The sequence below is a fragment of the Oryctolagus cuniculus genome, chromosome 10 (assembly GCF_051225735.1).
Source record: "Oryctolagus cuniculus isolate XC-2025 breed Fujian yellow rabbit chromosome 10, ASM5122573v1, whole genome shotgun sequence".
NCBI lineage: Eukaryota > Metazoa > Chordata > Mammalia > Lagomorpha > Leporidae > Oryctolagus > Oryctolagus cuniculus.
In genome coordinates, this window is record NC_142876.1 from 21,521,481 (window position 1) to 21,543,723 (window position 22,243).

At 40.0% G+C, this 22,243-nt stretch overlaps 1 protein-coding gene across 6 annotated transcripts in view; it reads right to left on the minus strand.

The window, feature by feature from the left end:
• Positions 1-22,243, minus strand: part of WDR7 (WD repeat domain 7) — a 377,439-nt gene that overhangs the window by 83,687 nt on the left and 271,509 nt on the right. For all 6 annotated transcript variants that reach the window (XM_070050124.2, XM_070050123.2, XM_089305092.1 and 3 more), the window contains 3 exons: positions 20,189-20,306; positions 17,981-18,130; positions 17,280-17,362 (listed from right to left, as the gene is read on the minus strand). In XM_070050124.2, coding sequence (XP_069906225.1) covers positions 17,280-17,362; positions 17,981-18,130; positions 20,189-20,306 — 351 coding nt within the window. The remainder of the gene's footprint in view (positions 1-17,279; positions 17,363-17,980; positions 18,131-20,188; positions 20,307-22,243) is intronic.

Sequence of the window (22,243 nt, forward strand, 5' to 3'; positions counted from 1 at the left end):
TGAGCCCCAAACATAGGCAAGTTGGGTTGATAGGAAAGAGAAGAGGACTTCTGCACTAGGGCAGGTCACTCTGACCCCTAGAACATTCCAGTGACAACTAGCTATTCTCATGGCCTAGGCTAGTCCCTATGGGATGCCAAAGAGTTCTTTCATTAGAATTATTTAAAATCTATTTGTTTATTTGAAAGGCAGGGTTACAGAGAAGGAGAGGCAGAGGCAGAGAGAGAAAAAGAGGAGAGGAGAGGAGAGGAGAAGGGGACAGAGGAGGTAGGAAGGTAGGAAGGGAGGGAGAGAGGGAGAGAGAGGGAGAGAGAGAGAGGAATCACTTTTCCATCCACTGGTTCACTCCCCAAAGGGGACAATGGCCAGGCTAATGTCAGGAGCCAGGAGCTTCTTCTAGGTCTCCCATGTGGATGTAGGGGCCCAAGGACTTGGCTCATCTTCTGCTGCTTTCCTAAGTACATTAGCAAGGAGCCAGACTGGAAGTGGAACAGCCAGGATTTGAACTAGCACCCTTAAGGGATGCCGGCGCAACAGGCAACAGCTTTACCCACTATGCCACAGCACTGGCCCTTCCAAGAGTTCTGAAGGCCACTTGGTGAGAGTCACACCTAAAAGATTCAGGAGCAGATTCTCTGAGCATTGATCAACAGCCCACAGAGACATCACAGGGGTAGCAGTACAAAGCATTTTCTAGAACATGCTTCTAGAAAATTCCCAGAATTCCAGGGCTCCATGCTGCTAATAAGTTTGAAAGATTTATAGATATGAAAGTGGCACTGGCAAAACCCACAGCTCTGAAAAAGCTGTATTTCTAGTTTTGTGGAGGGTGGAGAATTGTTTTCAGGAAGTGCTTCATTCCAATGAAGGATACCATTAGTCTAGAATGGTGATGGATACTGGGCAACTCTAGCCAGAGTCATCAAGTCCCAGTCTTGTACATTGCAAATAGTCCATAAATTTTTCTTGCTGAGTAGTTAATAAGGGAAGTATTTTCCTTCCAAAAAACACTTGCCAGAAGTACATTGTTGCTGAGGTGGTGAAAGGAAGGTTGGAAATGTTTCCTGGACTGGGGATGGGAAACATACCTCACACATCTTGAATGATAACTGAGAAACAGGTCTCCTATCAGCTGGTTTTGCACTTACTAATGGCATAACCCTGGGCAAGTTACTTAATTTGTCTATGCTCCCAGTGTCCCCATCTGTAAAATGAGAACAATAATTCTATTTGTTATGGTTGTTGTGAAGTTGGGGAGAGGTTAATACAAGCAAGGTTCTAGAACAGTGCCAGGTGTGCATAAGCAATTACTATAGTAAACATATGTCAGCCTCATAAACCATCATCACCATCATTATCATCTTTGAAAAGCTACTACAGAAAGAATAAATAGGCTATAGTTATTTTGCTATTTTTCTAGGGCAAATAATTACTGACTAATAACATACTAAGAAATAGGAGAAACAAATGCTCCAAATATTTTAAATCTGTGTATTTTAGGATAACTTGTGATTTGCAAGTATAATCTGAAAATAACCTCAGATAATTTTAGTTCCAGTCTAAATTTTCAAAAAGAATTATGAGTAATATGGACCTTGGTTTTCCATGTCATTTTAAATATTCTTTCTGTTGCACAGTGATATGGAATACTACTGGAAGGTCTAGATTTTAATTTTAACATGAAGACTTTTTATATTGAAAGACAGCCATCTGTTGAGGAGTTTTTAGAAGCAGGAAAATGAACTAGAATATTTTAGAGGAATTTCTTTCTTTTTTCTTTTTCTTTCTTTTTTATTAAATATTTACCTATTTATTTGAAAGGCAGAGTTACAGAGAGGCCAAAGCAGAGAGAGAGAGAGAGAGAGAGGACTTCCATCTGCTGGTTCACTCCCCAGATGGCTGCAATGGCCAGACGTATGTCACTCCGAAGCCAGGAGCCAAGAGCTTCCTCCAGGTCTCCCACGCGGGTTCAGGGGCCCAAGTACTTGGGCCATCTTCTACTGCTTTTCCAGGCCACAGCAGAAAGCTGGATTGGAAGTGGAGCAGCTGGGACTCAAACCGGCACCCACATGAGATGCCAGCACTGCAGGTGGAGGCTTTACCCACTATGTCACAGCACTGGCTCCTAGAGGGATTTCTACTCGTGAGCAAAGAGTAACATCTGTAATTGTTTATTATCTAAAGTATATCATTAATTGGTTACTATTTTAAAAATTTTACTGGAAGTTAGGATAAGAAGCTGTTTCCATCTCATCATTGTGATCACCATACGGGATAAGAACAAACCATAGGTTTGGAGGAGTTTCTTTAAAAATGAGCTCATACACTGTTCTAAAGTAGAAAGAATTCATTTCCTTACTGGATTTTAAGTGCCTACTTAGGGTGAACAGAGCTGATTCAGCTTTTCACTCGAAAAGCAAAATCAATCAGTCAGTCTTCCTAACAACAAAGTTTAAGAAAAGGTAAACTACATCTGAAAATAAAGACTTTTAACTCTTCCGTCTAGTTCCAAAGTTAAAATACTTATTTTACCTTGGAATTTTTTTTGGCACCTCCTGAGTCATAGCTCCAACAGTTTCTCAATGACTAATTATTATTTCTTTCAATTATTCCTAGATCCAATTTTGAACAAATTCATACACATCGGACAAAACAAAAACCCACACAAATGAAAAACGGTTCACAAGTGAAAGTTATCTTTTACCACTATTCCCTCCTGCCATCCCAGGGAACCACCAGAAATAGCTTGGAGTGTGTCTTTTCAGATCATTTTTCTCTTCTTATGTACACATGCTCATGCATGAATATCGGTACTCACATATAGCTTACTTTTTCAAAATGCTTTTATTTTATTTCATAGACTGTCCTGCAGCACTTCTAGTGTCCCTTTTTCTCTTCCACTGATACCTCCCCAGGATAGTAGAAAGGGATCAGCCTCACTCTTTGTAATGCCTACATGATGTGCCCCAGATCCAGCATATCTTAATGAGACAACTGTTAGTAAGCAATGATTTATTCAGAGGATTCATGTGAAGAGAAGTATTTTAATACATAGCACATTTCCTATGGAAAAACATATTAAGAAGATGACTTACAACACAGGTCAGTTGAAAGATCCTGTTATATCCAGCAAAACAAAATACAAAACACTTCAAAATTCCAGGTCAATGCTATTAAAACTCCTCTGATTTACTCATTAAACAAGACAAAGTTTCACCCCTAGTTCTTTAAAGTCAGTTCTGTCCTTGCCACCACTGCCTTTGATATCTACTGAGAAGTCAGAGTAGTTGAGCCATTAAATAAATTACCCAGTTGTGTACACAGATCGCTTCAGACTCTCTTCATTCTTGGAAATGAAACATGCAATGTGAAGGTATATACAGTATGATTTTTGCAAAGTGATCATTGATTCATTGATCAGAAATTCACAATAGCATTTAGACAGTATTTCATTCAATGAGAGCTAATTTTGTGTGTTTGGAAATAAGCATAGAGTTTGGAGTCAGAAGGATTTGTTTGCCAGATAAACATCTACAGTACTCACTTTGAAAACTCACCTAAAGTCTCACCAATTCTCTTCCCTCTTATGCACAATCACCAGTCCAATCATAGCAACTGGACTCTTCTGCGCATCCTGGACAATCTCTTAGGATAGTGCTTGTGACAACTCACAAATCACCTCCCTGTCTTTGCCAAGCCAGCTTCAAGGTCTTGAGGGCAGGGACTGCCTAGCTAGCCAGCTATAACAGAGTAGCCTGCACTGGCCCAGCAAGCAACACAGACAAGACACAAATTAATGTAAACTGAATAAGGGAATGCATTCAAAAACACTTCCTGAAATTTTAAAACATATTTGACTGGAAGATAGAGAATCAAGAGTGACAGAGACACAGAGAGGTCTTCTATTCAATGGTTCAGTAACCAAGTGCACCCAATATCCAGGGCTGAGCCAAGCTGAAGTCAGAAGCCTAGAAGTTCATTAGGTCTCTCACATAGGTGGTAGGAACCCAGCTTCTTGGGCCATCATCTGTTGCCTACCAGGGTATGCATCAGCAGGAATCTGGATTGGAAGGGAACTACGGACTCTGATCTGGGATGCAGGAGTCCCAAGTGGCATCTTAAACCACTGTATTGGTGCCCCCTACCTCTTCTAGGATTTCTTAAGAAGTTACACAAGTGCTTAAAAGTTATTTTACTTTGCTAACCATTTGAACTTCATTTAAAAATTTCTATTTCTCAGGGACTGGCATTGTGGTGTAGTAGGTAAAGCTGCCTCCTGAGATGCCAACATCACATGTGGGTGCTGGTTCATGTCCTGACTGCTCCACTTCCAATCCAGCTTCTTGTTAATGGCCTAGAAAAAGCAGTGGAGGATGGCCCAAATGTTTGGGACTCTGCCACTAACATGGGAAATCCTCATGGCTCCTGGCCACCTGGAGAGTGAACCAGTGGATAGAAGATTCTCTCTCTACCTGTCCCTCTCTCTCTCTGGGACTCTGCCTTTCAAAAATAAACAAATAAATCTTTAAAAAATTTCTTTCAGCCCTTAAGGCATTTGTATCTGGCTGAAAAATCCCGTGACAGCATTTCAGGCATGGGAAGCGATGACATTGTGGCAAAAAATGACCTACATGAAGGATCTCTGTGAATGAGATACCAGTGGAAAGAAGTGGCCATCAAAGGAGTACTTTTCTCTGAAGGGAGGAGAGAACTTCCACTTTAGTTATGGCCCTATCTAAATAATGATGGAGTTTGTGGACTCAAAAGGTTACCATAGCCTTAGCAGCTCATGACAAGAGCCTTGGGTGATCACTGACATCATAAATAAGAGTGTCAGCTGTTAAATCAACAACAGGAGTCACTGTGCATTTATTCCCCATGTAAGACCTCTGTCCTTAATGAGTTGTACTATGAGAATTAATGGTAAAACTTGTCTCAAACAATACTTTATATTTTGTGTGTCTGTGTGGGTATAAACTGTTGAAATCTTTACTTAGTATAGAGTTGGTCTTCTATATATAAAGATAATTAAAAATGAATCTTAATGAAGAATGGGATAGGGGAGGGAGTAGGAGAATGGGGGAAGAACCACTATATTCCTAAAGCTGTACCTATGAAATTTGTATATATTAAGTAAAAGCTTTCCAAAAAATAAAAAATGATGTAAAGTACATTATCCAAGAAAAATTCATAAAAAATGGAATTAAAGATAACTTTATTTTGCAAAAAGAAAATAGAAAAAGAAAAAATTCTTATTTCCTGCATGATTGCTTTTTTCTCCCTAATTTTGGAAGTGGATACAGAGAATGGCTATCTATACATAAAACTAAAAGTCAATGAATTAAAATATCTTCTTTTTAAATTAATTCTCAACTTTAATAAACACCACCAAGTATTGTATTTCAAATACTTGTATTTGAAATATTTCTCCATTATATTTCTTACCCATCAGTGAATGAGAATGGATATGATGATTCATCAAAAATGAAAACTAATCAATGATAACAATAAATACCACTGAAGCTCATATTGGCTTCTTGACTTTTCAGTAGGTATACTGAATAGATGATATGCTTTTTAAAAAATAAACTTTATTTATTAGAGCAGTTTTGGGTTACCAGCAAAACTGAGCAGAAAGTATAGAGTTGCTACATTACTCCTATCTCCACTATTAACACCCTATACCACAGTGCTACAGGTTACAATGGATGAACCTACACTGACATATCATCACCACCCAGTGTCCACAGATCACATGAGTTCATTCTTGGTGTTGCCCATTCTATGGGTTCTGACCAATGTATATGCCATAGAGAATAGTTTCACTGCCCTAAACGCTCTCTCCCCCTTGCTCCTGGCAACCACTGTTTTTCTATTGACTTCGTAGTTTTGCCTTTTCCATAATGTCATATGATGAGAATCATATAGTAAGAAGCCTTTTCATATTAGCTTCTTTTACTTAGTAACATGCATTTAAATTTTCTTCATGCTTTTTTTTTTTAACAGGCAGAGTGGACAGTGAGAGAGAGAGAGAGACAGAGAGAAAGGTCTTCCTTTGGCCGTTGGTTCACCCTCCAATGGCCGGCACATTGCGCTGATCAGAAGCCAGGAGCCAGGTGTTTCTCCTGGTCTCCCATGCGGGTGTAGGGCCCAAGCACTTGGGCCATCCTCCACTATACTCCTGGGCCATAGTAGAGGGCTGGCCTGGAAGAGGGGCAACCGGGACGGAATCCGGCGCCCTGACCGGGACTAGAACCAGGTGTGCCGGCGCCGCAAAGCAGAGGATTACCCTATTGAGCCATGGCGCCAGCCATTCATGTCTTTCCATGGGTTGATAGCTAATTCTTTGTAGTGTCTAAATGTATCATAGATGGCATGCTTTTAAAAACAAAAAAGCACAATAATATATGAAAACCTTGTCTCTAGTTTCCACTTAAATGTTTTTCCACAAAACTTTATCATTATAAAATATTTTATATTTAACAAAACAAATTCTTTGTTTTTCTTAAAATGTTTAACTTATTTTCCATACTAATTGATTTTTTTTGTTCATCAAATATTCTAGTGTAGGATTAGATTTGATAGCTAATTGAAGAGTTTTTAGGAAAACACTGAAAAACTGCAGCATACATATGTACAGACATATCAGGAAATAATTTTTTTTGAATTTTTTATTTATTTTATTTTATTTTTTTGACAGGCAGAGTGGACAGTGACAGAGAAAAAGAGCGAATGGTCTTCCTTTTCCGTTGGTTCACCCCCTAGTGGCCACTGCGGCCAGCGCCCTGCGGCCAGCGCACCACGCTGATCTGAAGGCAGGAGCCAGGTGCTTCTCCTGGTTTCCCATGGGGTGCAGGGCCCAAGGACTTGGGCCATCCTCTACTGCACTCCCGGGCCACAGCAGAGCTGGACAGGAAGAGCAGCGACCAGGACAGAATCTGGCGCCCTGACCAGGACTAGAACTCGGGGTGCTGACGCCACAGGTGGAGGATTAGCCTATTGAGCCGCGGCGCAGGCCAAGGAAAGAAATTTTAACGTGCTTCAAATTTATTATGAGATAATTTTTGGGAATATGTTGAATAATTAGTCATGAGAAAGGTAGTTACTATTCTTAAAATTATTCTATTTTGAGCTGAATCTTTCCACTGTTACTAGGCACTAGAAGCCCCCTGTTTTTATTTGTTTGAAAGGCAGAGTTACAGAAAGGCAAAGGCAGAGAGAGAGAGAGAGAGCACTTTCATCCACTGGTTCACTCCCTAGATGGCCACAACAGCCAGGGCTGGGTTAGGCTGCAGCCAGGAGCCTGGAAATTCTTGGTCTCCCACATGAGTGCAGGGGCAGAGGCCCCCTGTTTCCTAGAGGAGGACACTGAAGCACGGGATGAGACCAAGGCTGGGGAACAATAGGTGTGGCAGACAGGAGCCTCCACCTTCTAGAATTGCTTCCTGCAGGCCTGGAAATAGCTTACAGTTGCACTGCTCAAGCTCTCTCGTTAGCTTTAAGGTGTTATTTGCTCTTTTCACTTTCATCTTATCAAGTATAGCTGAGTTTTCCAGTCCTATAGGGCATGAGATATCACAAGCGGAAGCAAACAGGAGAATCCATTTGATGTCCATCAAGTCTGGTATCAAAGAGATAGGCAAAAACATAAAGCAATGCCACTCTCCTCATTTGTTTTGTGTTAGAAAATAAAATGCCATTATAATTAACCCTGAATAAATTAAAAATCTCTGAGGGCCTGCATTTGGCCTAGAGGTTGAGATGCCTGGGTTTGATTCCTGCCTCTGGATCCTGACTGCAGTTTCCTGCTAACACAGACCCTGGGAGGCATCAGTGATGGCTTAAGTCAATGGATCCCCATCATCCACAAGGAAACTGGGACTGAATCCCAGGTCCTGGCTTTGGCCTGGCCCAGCCCTTGCCACTGAGCATTTTGGACAAGTGCCATTGGAGGGGGGCTGCTCTCTTTTTCTGTGTCTCAAGTAAAAATTTAAATAAAAAATTCCCAAATTAACAAATTAACTTTTTAACAAGGAAAATACTGATAGTTATAACTCATATCATAAAAGTGTTCTTTGGCTCATAAGTTTTTTTTTCTTTTTTCTTTCTTTCTTTCTTTTTTTTTTTTTTTGGACAGGCAGAGTGGACAGTGAGAGAAAGAGAGACAGAGAGAAAGGTGTTCCTTTATTACCGTTGGTTCACCCTCCAGTGGCCACTATGGCCGACATGCTGTGGCCGGTGCACCGCGCTGATCCGATGGCAGGAGCCAGGTATCTATCCTGGTTTCCCATGGGGTGCAGGGCCCAAAGACTTGGGCCATCCTCCACTGTACTCCCTGGCCACAGCAGAGAGCTGGCCTGGAAGAGGGGCAACCGGGACAGAATCCGGCGCCCCGACTGGGACTAGAACCCGGTGTGCCGGCGCCGCAAGGTGGAGGATTAGCCTAGGGAGCCGCGGCGCTGGCGCTCCTTAACTTTTTAAGAGTATAAATGAGTCCTAAAACTAAAGAGGTTGAGAATTTTTCGCTTAGGGTCTTAAGTCTTTGAAAAAACAGACTTTATATACGCTGTATTTACATATATGTGTGTATACACACAAATAGTTTATTTGTATGTATATTTTAAGGTATATGTAATATAAATAGTATATATATTTTAATATATATGCTGTATATATATTTTAAGATATATACATCATTAGATTTCATACATACTGTGTTTTGGGAACTTACACATATTCTTTATCATTGAGAAGCTGGTTTCCATGAAACAAAAGCAAGCTAAACACTTACTGAGTTCTTAGCATTGCTGAGACTCTGGGTTAACTGTGGAATCCACAGGATGAGACGGGTCTGGGCAGAAGCATCTGAGAGTTACAGAAGGGAATGCTGGGGTAACAGAAGTAACCGAGCATGGGTGGGAGGAACAGGCCTAAAGTGTTGTCCTTTGTTCCAGGTGGAGACCCTCTGGATCCTCACTGATAGAACAGCTTTGCATTTATTCATTCAACAGTTAAGGTTGCTTGGAATATAAGGGGACTTTATTCATAATAGGTCCCTGTTCTTAAGGGGCTTAACAAACACAAAACAGAAACAAGAGGAGTTCAGATGATAAAATTCTATGAAGCTAAGAAGGTAATGTGACAATGATGGCAAGGGGCCTACTGCAGAGAGGGAGGCCAGGGGAGATTGACTGGAAGGACAAGAGCAAGCAGGTTGGGTCCTTACATGGAGGATGCCCACTATCAACCTTGGAAATAGTTAAGAACAGAAGTCTTGCTGGAGGAATAAGCTTGTCCTCGGGCCAGGAACAGAAGAAAGACCAACATACCCTGAGCATAGTGAATTTAGAATGCAATTTGAAGAATGCACATCTGAGACACTTAGTAAGACACCTGCTATGATGTGAGTTCTACTTGGTAGGCACATTTGCTGCCTGCTTTTGTGCATAATGATTCTTTGTTTAACATCAAAACCCCATGGTTTTTTCAGAGTCAATGGGATTTTTTTTTTTTTTTTTTGACAGGCAGAGTGGACAGTGAGAGAGAGAGACAGAGAGAAAGGTCTTCCTTTTGCCGTTGGTTCACCCTCCAATGGCCGCCGCTGCAGCCGGCGCACCGCACTGATCCGATGGCAGGAGCCAGGATCCAGGTGCTTTTCCTGGTCTCCCATGGGGTGCAGGGCCCAAGCACCTGGGCCATCCTCCACTGCACTCCCTGGCCATAGCAGAGAGCTGGCCTGGAAGAGGGGCAACTGGGACAGAATCCGGCGCCCTGACCGGGACTAGAACCCGGTGTGCCGGCGCCGCAAGGTGGAGGATTAGCCTATTGAGCCACGGCGCCGGCCCAGAGTCAATGGGATTTGAGGAGAGTCAGGAACCCCTAGAAAATTAAGGACCTTTTAAAAGGAACAGAATAAATTTCAGGACTTAATGAGTCACAAAATCATAATCCCTGGTCTTCCTGAATTCTAGTCTGCCTTCTCCTCAAGTGCTGGAACCAAGGGAAGGTTATGACTTTGGGTTATGGTGGATGCAGAAAGCAAATGAGGTTTAAGAAAGAAGATATATTTCATATTTCCATACCACAAAGAATTTCACTAAACCAGTGTTCTCAACAGAGTGGTCTGTGGACTCCGTTAGCCATATGTTCCTATGAAAAGCACATGATGTCAAAACTCTCTTCATAAAAATATTGAGATGTAATTTGATATTTTTTGTTGTGTTGACTTTGTACTGGTGATTGGAAAGCAATGACAGAAAAAGCTGCTGGCCTCTTCACTAAAACCAATTTAAAGGCACAGAAATGTAGTAGGAATCACTTCACTTCATTGCTATGCACAGGTAGTAAAAAAACAGCAACATTGTGTACAAAATGGGATAGGCAAACAAAGCGGTTCTGCCTACTGCAATGTCATGGTTGCCCCCGAGAAAAACACATGGAAGGAGCCACAAGAGGAATCACCTGCTCTCCTCCCGGAACACGATTACTGAGAAACAAACCACGGTTATTTGGATCTGGATATTTGGGAGACATCTGAAAATGAAACAGTCAGCCTGTTCAGAAACACAACTGACAAAATTTGTCAATGATAAAATTCAAACTTTCAAGCAAAAACCAGAACTTTGAAAAACTATTTGACTTCTCAAGACTGATGAACTTTTTTGAGGAGATTAACAGTAATATTAGCAAATGTGAGAGTTTGGCGAGGACTGTAAGGTGACAATATCTGAACAACCTATGTAACTCAGTGAACTAGTGTTTTCCAAGGGTCAATACATAATGTTAGAAAATCACTGGCCGGTGAAAGACCTATTCAAAGTGCAGGACACAAGGTTGAATTTAACATAACAAAATGAAAAGTTCAGATGACTGAGAGTCCACGTTGCAACTAACCTTCAAAAAGCAACCACATGCTGAGCTTTGGTGTGGTATCAAAGAAGATACAGAATTATCTGAAAAAGCAATTAAACAGTCTGCTCCTTGTCAGCAACATATTTTAGTGAGGCCAGATTTTCATCAAATACTTCAAACAAAACAACATACTGCAACAGACATCCAGACATAAAAATCTCACCTGTTTTCTTAAGCCAGACTTTAAAGAAATCTGCGAAAATCTAAATTTAAAATGCTTGGTTTTAATTCCTAATATACTAAAAATCTAAACATAAAATTTTCATCAATAAAAACTCTTTCAATTCTTCAATTTTTATGAGATCCTGAGGCTAGAAAGTTAGAGAACCATCACCTCAAAGACTGAAAAGCATTTGACAATCAAAAAATTGTAACCAGAGCAGTAAGAGAGAGCCTAACAGTAGGGTCAAAAATCAGATTCCAGCAGTTCATGGGGGCAGAAGTAACCAAATGGACAAAGTACTGGCTCCTTTTTCTGAACGGGAGATAAGAGACTGGGCAGCAGGTAAAGGAGGGTTTTTAAGTGAGAGACAATAAAGCCTCCAGGTTAAGAAAGTGATGCCACAGGGAAGCAGTCCACGAAGAAATGAGGTAAGTGTTAAGGTGATGGAATGCTAATTATCCTGAGACTGTTCTGAACATTACCCAACACATGTATGAATCAAAACATCAGACTGTATCTCATAAAGATGCACAAATATCATGTGTCAATCAAAAGAATACAGCAGAGTAAGATAAAAAATATATAGTCGGCTTTCAATATTGGAAAAATAAAAAGGTGAGAGAAGGTTTCACTAAAGAGCCAGGTCTGAGAGGAGGTGGGAGAGGAAGGAGGGAAGGATGAAGAGCAAGAGGCCTGGAAGTCTTCACTGGTCATCTGTGTCCCTGACCTCTGCCTGTGCAATAGTGCCTGGGAAAGCTGCTGAGAAAAACCAGGGTCAGCATGAAAAAAGTTCTGCAGTCTGCCCATCTGTAGGACGAAGGACAGAGGTACGGGACTCCTAAGAGAAGGTCCCTTTCAGATTCAAAATTCTACAGCCTATAATTCTATAAAAACCATGCGGCAAGGTCACTGTTTATGTGAAATAACTGGTGCCATTTATTATGTTGAAATTAAGGACTAAACACATGAAAAGGCATAGCTGGTATCATTATTCAACCACAGTTATTGAGCGCCCACATTGAGTGTTCATATTTTTTAAACTAAAAATGGAAGAGTCCAACAAAGGATTTCTTTTGAATCTGTGCATTTATTTGACAGGTCTTTAAAAAACATAAAAATTAAGTCACTCTTAGTTATACATCAAATAAATTGCCTCAACCTAAAAACAATACAAGTACGTGGAATAAGGACCTATCTGAGAACTCAGAGGCAAGTGGTCTTTGGCCAAATGGAGCTACTACTTGTGATAGGGCACTTTAAAAAAATGAAGACAAAACCCCCCTCCATCAAGCTACAGATAATATATGTGATTCTGCAGTTGTAAGTAACTAAAAATCACACTCAAAGGCATAATTCATCTTTGCTATTAAAAATATGGAAATCATCCAACTCTTACATATATCATATTTTCTCATCAAATTCAATTCACTTAAAGCATCACTTAGCCTTTTTTGTGTGTGTATTATGTGATTACTAGTCTTTAAGAACATAATAGTTTTACCCTTAAATATTGCACCTATTATATTTTCATAAGTTTTTAAACTTCATTTCTAATTGAATTTTCATCATAGCTTTTAAGAGCTTCAGTTTCCCTTATGTTAGTTGAAAATATTTTTACAAAACAAATAACCATCTGTTCCTTTTGGAACATATATGTATCACTAAAGAGTGCTTTTCTCTACTACTTCCTATATAGTTCTGTAAACATCTGTATAGCATACAAAAGTACGGCTCTACACTTTCCTATTTTTTGTCAGTGCAATCTAGTATAAAGTAGGTCAGTGTTGATATGATAATTGAATGAAGAATACATAATCAAACTGAATCTAACATGACACACTCAGTATTTACTGGTCTATTGTGTGAGGGACTTTACAAGTAGATTTAAGTTCAGTAACACAGCAACTTGCAACTAAATTTTAATAATGAATTCTTGGGGCCAGCGCCATGGCTCACTTGGTTAATCCTCTGCCTATGGCACCGGCATTCCATAAGGGTGCCGGGTTCTAGTCCCAGATGCTCCTCTTCCAGTCCAGCTCTCTGCTGTGGCCTGGGAAGGCAGTGGAGGATGGCCCAAGTGCTTGGGCACCTGCACCTGCATGGGAGACCAGGAGGAAGCACCTGGCTCCTGGCTTCAGATAGGCATAGTGTGCCAGCTGTAGTGGCCATTTGGGGGGTGAACCAACGGAAGGAAGACCTTTCTCTCTCTATCTCTCTCTCACTAACTCTGCCTATCAAATAAAGAAAAAAAAAAATGAATTCTTAAAGACAGTTCAGTGATGTTTATCTGCCTAAGCCTGAAAAGGAGCTAACTCTTACTTTCTTTGTAACCACGGTATTTTTAACTGAAGCTATATTATTTATATACCAGGTAATTAAATGTAAATTACTCAGAATCCTCTGACCTTCTGCCCTTAACAGCAATGACCTAGAGTGCTGCCCGATGCCCTTCTGAAGATCACCCAGCAGACGGATGAAGGTAAAGCAAAGGCCAGTGAGTTGGCAGAGCATCTACAGAAATTCATTCTTAAATGTTACCTGTTTTACTTCTTCCACTGCTTCTTCATATACACAAAATTAATTCAGGGTTGCAACAATCCTGCTGCCAGTATATCTATGTTCTAACTACCATTCAGCATAAGTTACAAGCTTGTTCTATTAATCGTCCTTCTGTGTTTACGACTGATTCCCAAACAAGAAGTCCTGTGTGGCTGGCTTCTATCTTCCCAGCTCTCAGTCCCCATTGCTCTTCAACAATGGACAAACTTTCCATGTGAAATTCCATGCCCTGGCATGACACTCGACTTCCATGCTCAGCCTCAGTTGCAGCCACCCTTTCACACAGCATTTATCAAACTCACTGGGTGTTTTTGTGCCTCCGAACGTTCACTCCAAATGCTGGCAGGTCTGGCTGCCTGTGCAATTCAGGATGAAACACACCTGTTTGCTCTGCAAAGCCCACCGCTACAACTCTTCTGTGAAGCTTTCCCAGAACCCACTACTGACCACCCCCACCGCCCTACCCCAGCCCCTCAGAGGACAACCTCCCCTCTGCACTGGCAGCCCCTTTTAGCAAAACATTTCTACAGATAATATATTCATCGGCCCTCTCCTTTGTGAAGCTTTTTCAGACTCCGATATGCCAATTATGCCCCGCATTGACGGCCCCATTTGGTCCCTGGGATGCACATAACACAGGAGCTGGCCTCATCTGTGTCTGTATATCTAACTCCCCTCTTAGACTCTAGGCTCCTTGAGAATATCACCTTATTCATCACCACTTCCCCAGGGCCTACCTGAGGCACGGTAAGTGTGCAATGAATGTGATTAAATTAATAAACAAAATAAAACTGCTTTCTGCCAAATCAGAAAAACTGTATACTGAGGATTCATTCAAGGAAGACAAATGCCTCCTTAACATTCATGCAGAATCCTAGTCCGCAGCTGTTAAACAGTAGCAAACCAAAGCGGACGGCAGCCGACTCAGGACTGAGGCTGCTGCTCCCAGAGATGGCAGGCCTCCAGCAAAGCGGGAAACAGGCCTTTAAACACTGAGCAATTCACTCACATGAACTCCAGGAAGCTTATTTGCACAGCAGCACCTGGTGCTATAGAGGACACTGTGAGCATTCAGTAGGGTAAGCCCCAACAGAACTGCTTCCTCACCACCTCCACCTGTCACAAACACTGTGCATTTTAATATAGACATTTGCAAAGAGAATATTCAGCTAGGAAGGTAAAAGCTACATGTATTCTTAAAATCAGTTAATTGCATGAGTGATTAAATATATACAAATTTTAACATGAAGAACCTAAAGAAGAATTAATGCAGCACAATATTAAAAATTATTATACTAGGACTGGCGCTGTGGTGTAGCAGGTAAAGCCGCTGCCTGTAGTGCCTGGTATCCCATATGGGCACCAGTTTGAGTCCTGGCTGCTCTACTTCGTATTCAGCTCCCTGCTAATGTGCCTGGGAAAGCAGTGGAAGATGGCCCAAGTGCTTGGGCCCCCATACCCATGTGGGAGACGAGGAAAAAGCTCCGGGTTCCTGGCTTCAATCTGGCCCAGCTTTAGACGCTGCGGCCATTTGGGGAGAGAGAGAATCAGCGAATAGAAGATCTCTCTGTCTCTCCCTCTTGCTCTGTAACTCTGCCTTTCAAATAAAATAAATAAATCTTAAAAAAATTACTGTATACTGATTTGTCTAATCAACATCACAAGGAAGAATGCACCTGTATGGTACAGCATATATTAAAAAAAATCTATGTTCACATTTTTACTTTTTGATGGTATAAGTCAGAAACTGCAAAGTAGAGAGGCTAGGATAAAAAGTCCTATTGTAAAAGTAGAAAAAAGTGTAGCAGCAGGGACTTGAATTGGCACTCATAAGGGATGCTGGCATCACAGCTGGCAGCTTTACCCACTACACCACAATGCTGGCTCCTGTTCTTACATTTTTACATTTAAAATTCTTCATATCATAGGGGCCGGCATTGTGGCACAGTGGGTTAAGCCACTGCCTGTGATACCGGCATTCCATATGGGCACCGGTTTGAGTTCCAGCTCTCCACTTCAGATCCAGCTTCCTGCTAATGTGCCTGGGAAAGCAGTGGAAGATGGCCCAGGCCCTTGGGCCTCTGCAGCCATGTGGAAGATTTGGAGGAAGCTCCTGGCTCCTGTTTTCAGACTGGGCCAGCCCTGGCTGTTGCAACCATTTGGGGAGTGAACCAGCTGATGAAAGATCTCTCTTTCTCTTTCTCTTTCTGCTTCTCTCTCTCTTTCTGCAACTCTGCTTTTCAAATAAGTAAATAAATAAATCTTTAAAAATCTTCATATAATAATAGTTACATGCTATGCAAAACATACACAATTCTTTCAGTTGGATGTGACATATGTAACATTGTTGCTATGGATTGGACAGTAGTTTGAGTGTCCTCCTAAAGTCCCCTGTTGTCGCTCCCCCTCTTCGTGGAGGAACGACACTAAACCCTGTGCTGTTCTTTCGTCTGCTCGGCCCTCCCCGGGTTTGCTGCTGGTTCTTCCCGGGTTGGCTACTATCCCTTCCACCTCCGTGGAAGGGCAGTTCCCCCTGGCCACATTCCCCACTTCCGCAGGGGAGCGGCACACCGCCGGCCGGCTTTCTCGGGGGCTGCACAGGTGTTCCTTCAGCTAGATGTTCCCCCTTAGATGTTCCTGGTGCATGCCGTCTCTCTCCTCCTTTATAGTCCTCCTCTGGCAATCCCAACTCGGCTGCCCACACGCCGAGTACGCTGCTCTCCTCCAATCAGTAGCAAGTCCTACAGTTTATTGGTTGAACTGGAGGCAGCTGTGCGGAAGCTGTTTACTTCTCTCCCAGCGCCATATTGTGGGAGAGCAGATGCATAGAATAAGTCTTAATTCCAGTAACTCAGTCCAGTCCGGGCTGCTCCCCACACCCTGTAAAATCATCTTGGTCCCCAAAGTGCCTTCGGGAAGTTATTAGATTGGATTAGGTTGTTAGGGTTTGGGTGGAGTGCTGAGATTGAACATGGTGGTTTCACAAGGGGACACAGAGGCATGTGTGCTCCCTGTTGCCACGGGATTCTCTGCATGGCCTGGGGACCCTGCCAGAGGAGCGCAATCATCAGAAGCAGAACCAGTCTTGGACTGTGAACCTCCAGAACCAAGAGCTGAGATACACTCCTTCCACGAGGAGCAGCCTGCATCGGGTGTTTAGTTATCGTGATGGAAGCTAACACATCTGTTGTTGAGTTGTAAAGCTTTTTGGCTCCTTTTGCTGCCTTCTTATAGGGAAAACACCTATACTTAACACAAATAATGGCCTTTATATTAAAAATAAAATTTACCAGTGAAAATGTGGCACAAAGATTCCTACTGGCTGAAAAGCGCATCTTCTTCCCTGCGTCAGAGGTTTCCTAACTCCATTTTGTAATGTACATAATCATTGAGTAACAGAAATAAAAACACACATTCAATACATGCTGTGTCTTACTCATTTTTTAAGTTTCGAGTAAAATGTCTCCAGACTCACTTTCAAACAGTTGGTTCTACTATATTCGTGGTTTTTTTTTTTTTTTCAGAAAATAATCAGATACTAATTAATTATAATTGGATTTCTGAGGAAGATTTCCAACAAAACCCCACCTCGTTTTCTAAAAATATGTTACTGAAAATTGTTTTGCATGCTGTTGAAGGTTATTACCTGCAGATGGCTGGGAAACACTCCTGAAGACCTTTCTTTTTAACTAAGGATCCTTCAAGGCAGTACATAATGATGTCCATAACCTTTGGCAAAAAAGACATGGATCTAAAATTAATCTCAAGTAGGTAATTTTCCAGAATTTAAAGGATTAACATTTGCCTATGAAAATTCTAAATAGTTTGACGTTAGTCTTTAGAGTGAGACAAGAGCAGTTTCAAATGTACATAGGCTACGTGGTATCCTTTCTCTTACCTATAAAAACATTAAATGGTAGTGTAATAAAATAAAGAGAACAGACTTGTTTATTTTAAGGTGAATGCAGACATATGTACAGTGTAACTAGCTTTTATTTAACAATACACATTTTGTTTTATTTATAATGAAAGATCTAGGAGAACATAATCTTTAAAATTTACTCTAATACAGAGCAATTCCATGTGAATGGTGAATAGACATAGCAATCATTTTGATTTTTGAGGAAATTTAATTAATGTCTCCAGAAATGGCACAAAAGTTAATTCATTTTAGTTCTCTCTCTCTCTCTCTCTCTCACACATACACACACACACAGACTCTCTCTCTCCCCTTCTGTCTCTACGCATGTTTTAGAGATGCCACAAGTAAATACACTGATTAATATTACTGCAGTAGATTATTTAATTCAAAATACTGATGCATCATTTGAAGTAGGATATTCTTACCTCCACAAGAAGATCCACAACATCTGTGGGCATCTTTTCAATTAGAATTTCAATGACTCTCAGGATTTCCCCTTTAGCTCGTGCAAGAGTTGTGGTGTGCATATTCTGTTGTGACTGGGTATTTGCTGCAAGAGCTGTATGTCTGTGCACCTATGAAAACATTTCCATGCTGTAGATACGACTGACTGCTGACACACTTTTACATTTCTAGCCACTGGTTTATTTATTTATTTTATTTTATTTATTTATTTATTGTTTTTCACTTACTAAAACAATAGGAAAAATAAATAATAAACAAATAGAAACCTATTGAGGTGAGTAAGGAAACACTTTTGGTTGCAGAAAAGTACCTAGTAAAATAAAAACTCAGAAAATATTGTTTAACAAAATTCTTTAAGTTCCTGAGCATTATTTGAGGCCTAACTACAATTATTACTGTGACATTTTTAAAAAGAAACAAGCTGAAGATTTGTGAATTTGGTACTTTTAGGTACTGAGGTGTGTAGCAGTTAGGAGATACCCGGAAGTGTCAGATACAATCCCTACTCTCAAGTAACAACGGTAAATGATACACATACAAAGGTACTTCAAAAAGTTCAAGGAAAGTATAATTAAAAGATAAATTTACTTTGGTGAAAAGATATAAATATTGAGAGCCATGCATATGACTATAACACTGTGTCCCAGCCACTATTCTAGGCAATTTACCATCAAGTTGAGAAATCGAAATGAAATTGGATCCAAAAATTAGTACAAATCCAGTGTGATTTCTTTTTCCTATACAAAATGTAAGCTTTACAGTTCAGAGAAAAAAGAGCTGGCACTATATTGGTCACAGAATGGTGGATAGATGAGTTTCATACAGGACAGTGATAATAGTCACAAGTAGTATTTTACTTAAAATATTGTATAATTAAAAAGTGAAGTGGAGAATTTGTTTTTAAAAGGTATAAATATGGACTGTTACATTAAAATATTTTGAAAATTACCTTTCAGCCAGAAGCTGGTGCAGAATTAATCCAAAGCATGAATATTTTAAGAATTCATTTAAAAATACTCATGTATTAATGGTACAGATTAGATTTAAAGACACTATTAATATAAGCACATATCAGATTAATGTATGGCTTAGTTAGTATATTCAATATTACTAGCTGTGTATACGTCACTGATAGGAAAAATGGATAAAAATATTTCCAAAGCTAATAAAACTATTCATCTAGATATACACACATATCCCCAAACATTCACAAGACATACAAGTCTATGTATATTTTTGACATAATGGATTCTTACTATAAAACTGGGCACTTAAGAAAAGCACATATCCTTAGTCTACAGATTTATTTTAGACATGAATCCAAAGTCTTACTGCCTTCATAAGCTACACAAACTGCCAGCAAGACCTTCCTTCCTTCTTCCCAGCTACCCCCAAGTCACAGATATTTACAGCACTTCTATTAGGGATGGCTCTGGGGCACACCCAGGCCCAGTAGGTTTCACGTTATCAGGGTAGACTTAGAGGTATTTATTTTGTGTTTTAAAAATTCATCATTGCTACAGGAAAAACAACTCAGAGCCATTCCCTAGGGACATGGGATCTGCATATTATTCATGCAGAAATGGGACAAACTTTTAAAAAAATTTAGGAGCTTATCATCCTTTCCTTTTTCTCCCACTACTAAGACCTACAGCAGAGATCCTATAATTGGTTCATTGTTCTTTACTAGTTTTTCAGTTAGATGTGGGCAATTAGTTAGAACACTAAGAATGTGGGAATCAATCGGCATTCAAGTCTTTATCTGTGACATGTAATAGGAAAAACAATTAGCAAGTTTATGACTTACATTTTTTGTTTACAGTTGGTGAGCCAGGGCTAAATAAGTTTGGTTTTCACTACAAGTAGGTACTTAGACTTGAAAAAAAAGTGAACACCCTTACTATAATAGCTTAATTAACATAGGCCTGCTATATTTCAGATTGAAAAATTATTGTCAAAGATTTACAAGTGATATAAATGGATACAAAGGTAGGAGTAATGAATGCACACAAACACAATGTGCGTTCATTTCATTACTGAATTACTAACTTGGATTTTTCTAAACTACAACCCACTGGAAGGATTACTTGTGGATATGGTCATGAGGCTTGCATATCAAATAATGCCTCTGGATGAGAAGATGGAGCACACTGAGAAGTTCCACTCACCTCTTTGGCTATGGTAGTGATGAAGGCGGGTGGTCTGGCAGTGGCAATGAGCGAGAGGGCATGCCTCGCAGAGCGGGCGGAGTCAGCTGCTGGGCTCAGAGGCAGCCCCATTGTGATGCTAAACAGGGATCAGAAAAAAAGGAAAAGAGAAAAGAAGCATTAGAAATATAGACTGAAAAGATTAGACACAGCTTATAATGTCAGTTCAAGGTCAATGGGAGCACTCAAACAGTTAGAATATAATGGACTTGCAACAATGAGCAGTGATTAGGAGTCAGGGTGTTCTGGCATCAAATACAAAATCGAATAATTAACCGTGAAGATTGAAAACAGTATGTGCATCTGTCCAAAGTGTTAAAAACGCCTTGTTAACAAATTATCAAGAACTAGTACTGAATACATATCACAAAGCTCAGAAAACGGTAAGAAGAAATATCATGCTGGCTATCTTCAAATTTTGTCCTAAAAAAAGTTAAAGGTAATAATTTATTTAAAGGCCAGGTTTATTTTCAGTTTGAAATATCTTCAGTGCTGCTAGCTTAGTTTTAGAACCAATCTACTAATCAGCAAGCTCAGCCAATACCTTTTTAGTATTGATGCAAAAATTATATTAACTGACACTAATTCTCTTTATATAAAGAAGAAACAATATGACATTGTTGAGCCTGTATATGAGACTATACACACAATGAAAAAAATCTTTCCAAACTGTGAGAATTGGAATGTGATGCTACATTTATTCCACCCCTCTAATGCAGACAGATAAAAGACTTGTTTCTAAGATTTCTTTTTATTATGTGTGTGTGTATATATATATATCAACCACTATAAAAGTATTAAGACTATCAATTAAAATGTAGCATGTGGTTTGCATATTAGATGTATACAAGGATCATTTTGTTACTTAGTACAGGATCTAATAGTTTCTCTAGCTAAATAATTATATATATATACATATATATATAAAGATACATTAAGATTTATCCTATTCCAATCAAATAGGTCTATGCACTTCATGTTAAACTATAATGCTTACTCAAATTTCTCAAAAAGCTTACAGGTATCTCTATACTTGATCTAAGAATCATTATTTTAACTTTTAGTTGAAAACAAAGATGTATAACATAGGTATTCTCATCACTGTTAAGGAAGGTAAACTGATTCTAGAACATTCTGCTTATAATTGTTTTGTGACTTTAACTGCTTAAACCATTGACTGATAATATGACTTTCTTTTTTTTTCAGATTGAAGGTAGATGCAAAGCTGGAAGTCTTTGAATAAAGGAGTACAGAGATTCTTCCTTTGATGTTTACTACTGAAAAGAAAGATGTGAGCTGAGAGAACAAACACATGTATCAAACCATCAACACACACAATGCACTGGTGAGCACTTCTCCACCCAAGGAAGGTGCCTGGGCCCTTGAGTCCTAGGAGGTACTGGGAAGGGTTGTCCGCAGGAAAGCAGCAAGGGCAGTGGGGAGTTCGCCGGCTTCTTTCCTGGACTGCACTTTATCATTGCAAATTCAGCAAAAGAAATGCTTACAATGTGAGTATTGCTATGGCTGTAGTGCTTACTAATTACTGTAAAATTTAGGTTACTGGTGTATATTCATATTTTAAGTAAAACTCAAAAGCTAATGAAACTTTTTAGATACTGTGCTGTTGCTTTTTTTTTTTTTTATCAGTGTGCATGCACAGGGGTTGGTGATATTGAAAGACTGAAGCAAACCAAGATGGTATGTTAATTGAATATTCTGAACACACCTGAATCAAATTTCACAAGATCAATAAAATCACAGAATGTTGGAGCTGGAAAGGATTCCCAGGCAACATTTCTGACAAGCAGTCAGCAAAGGAAAAGGAATATCTATTTCCTGGGCAGCCTATCTCACATCTGGAAGGCACGATTCAGAGGAAAAAGAACTGGACAGAAAACCCAAGGTCTAGGGCTAAAGCCAGACTTTCCCTGTGTTGTGTTTTCCTGTGATGCTCTCTGGCATCTGCCCCCAGAACATCACTGTGAAGTAAGTGATACAAGCACTTCACAAATGAGA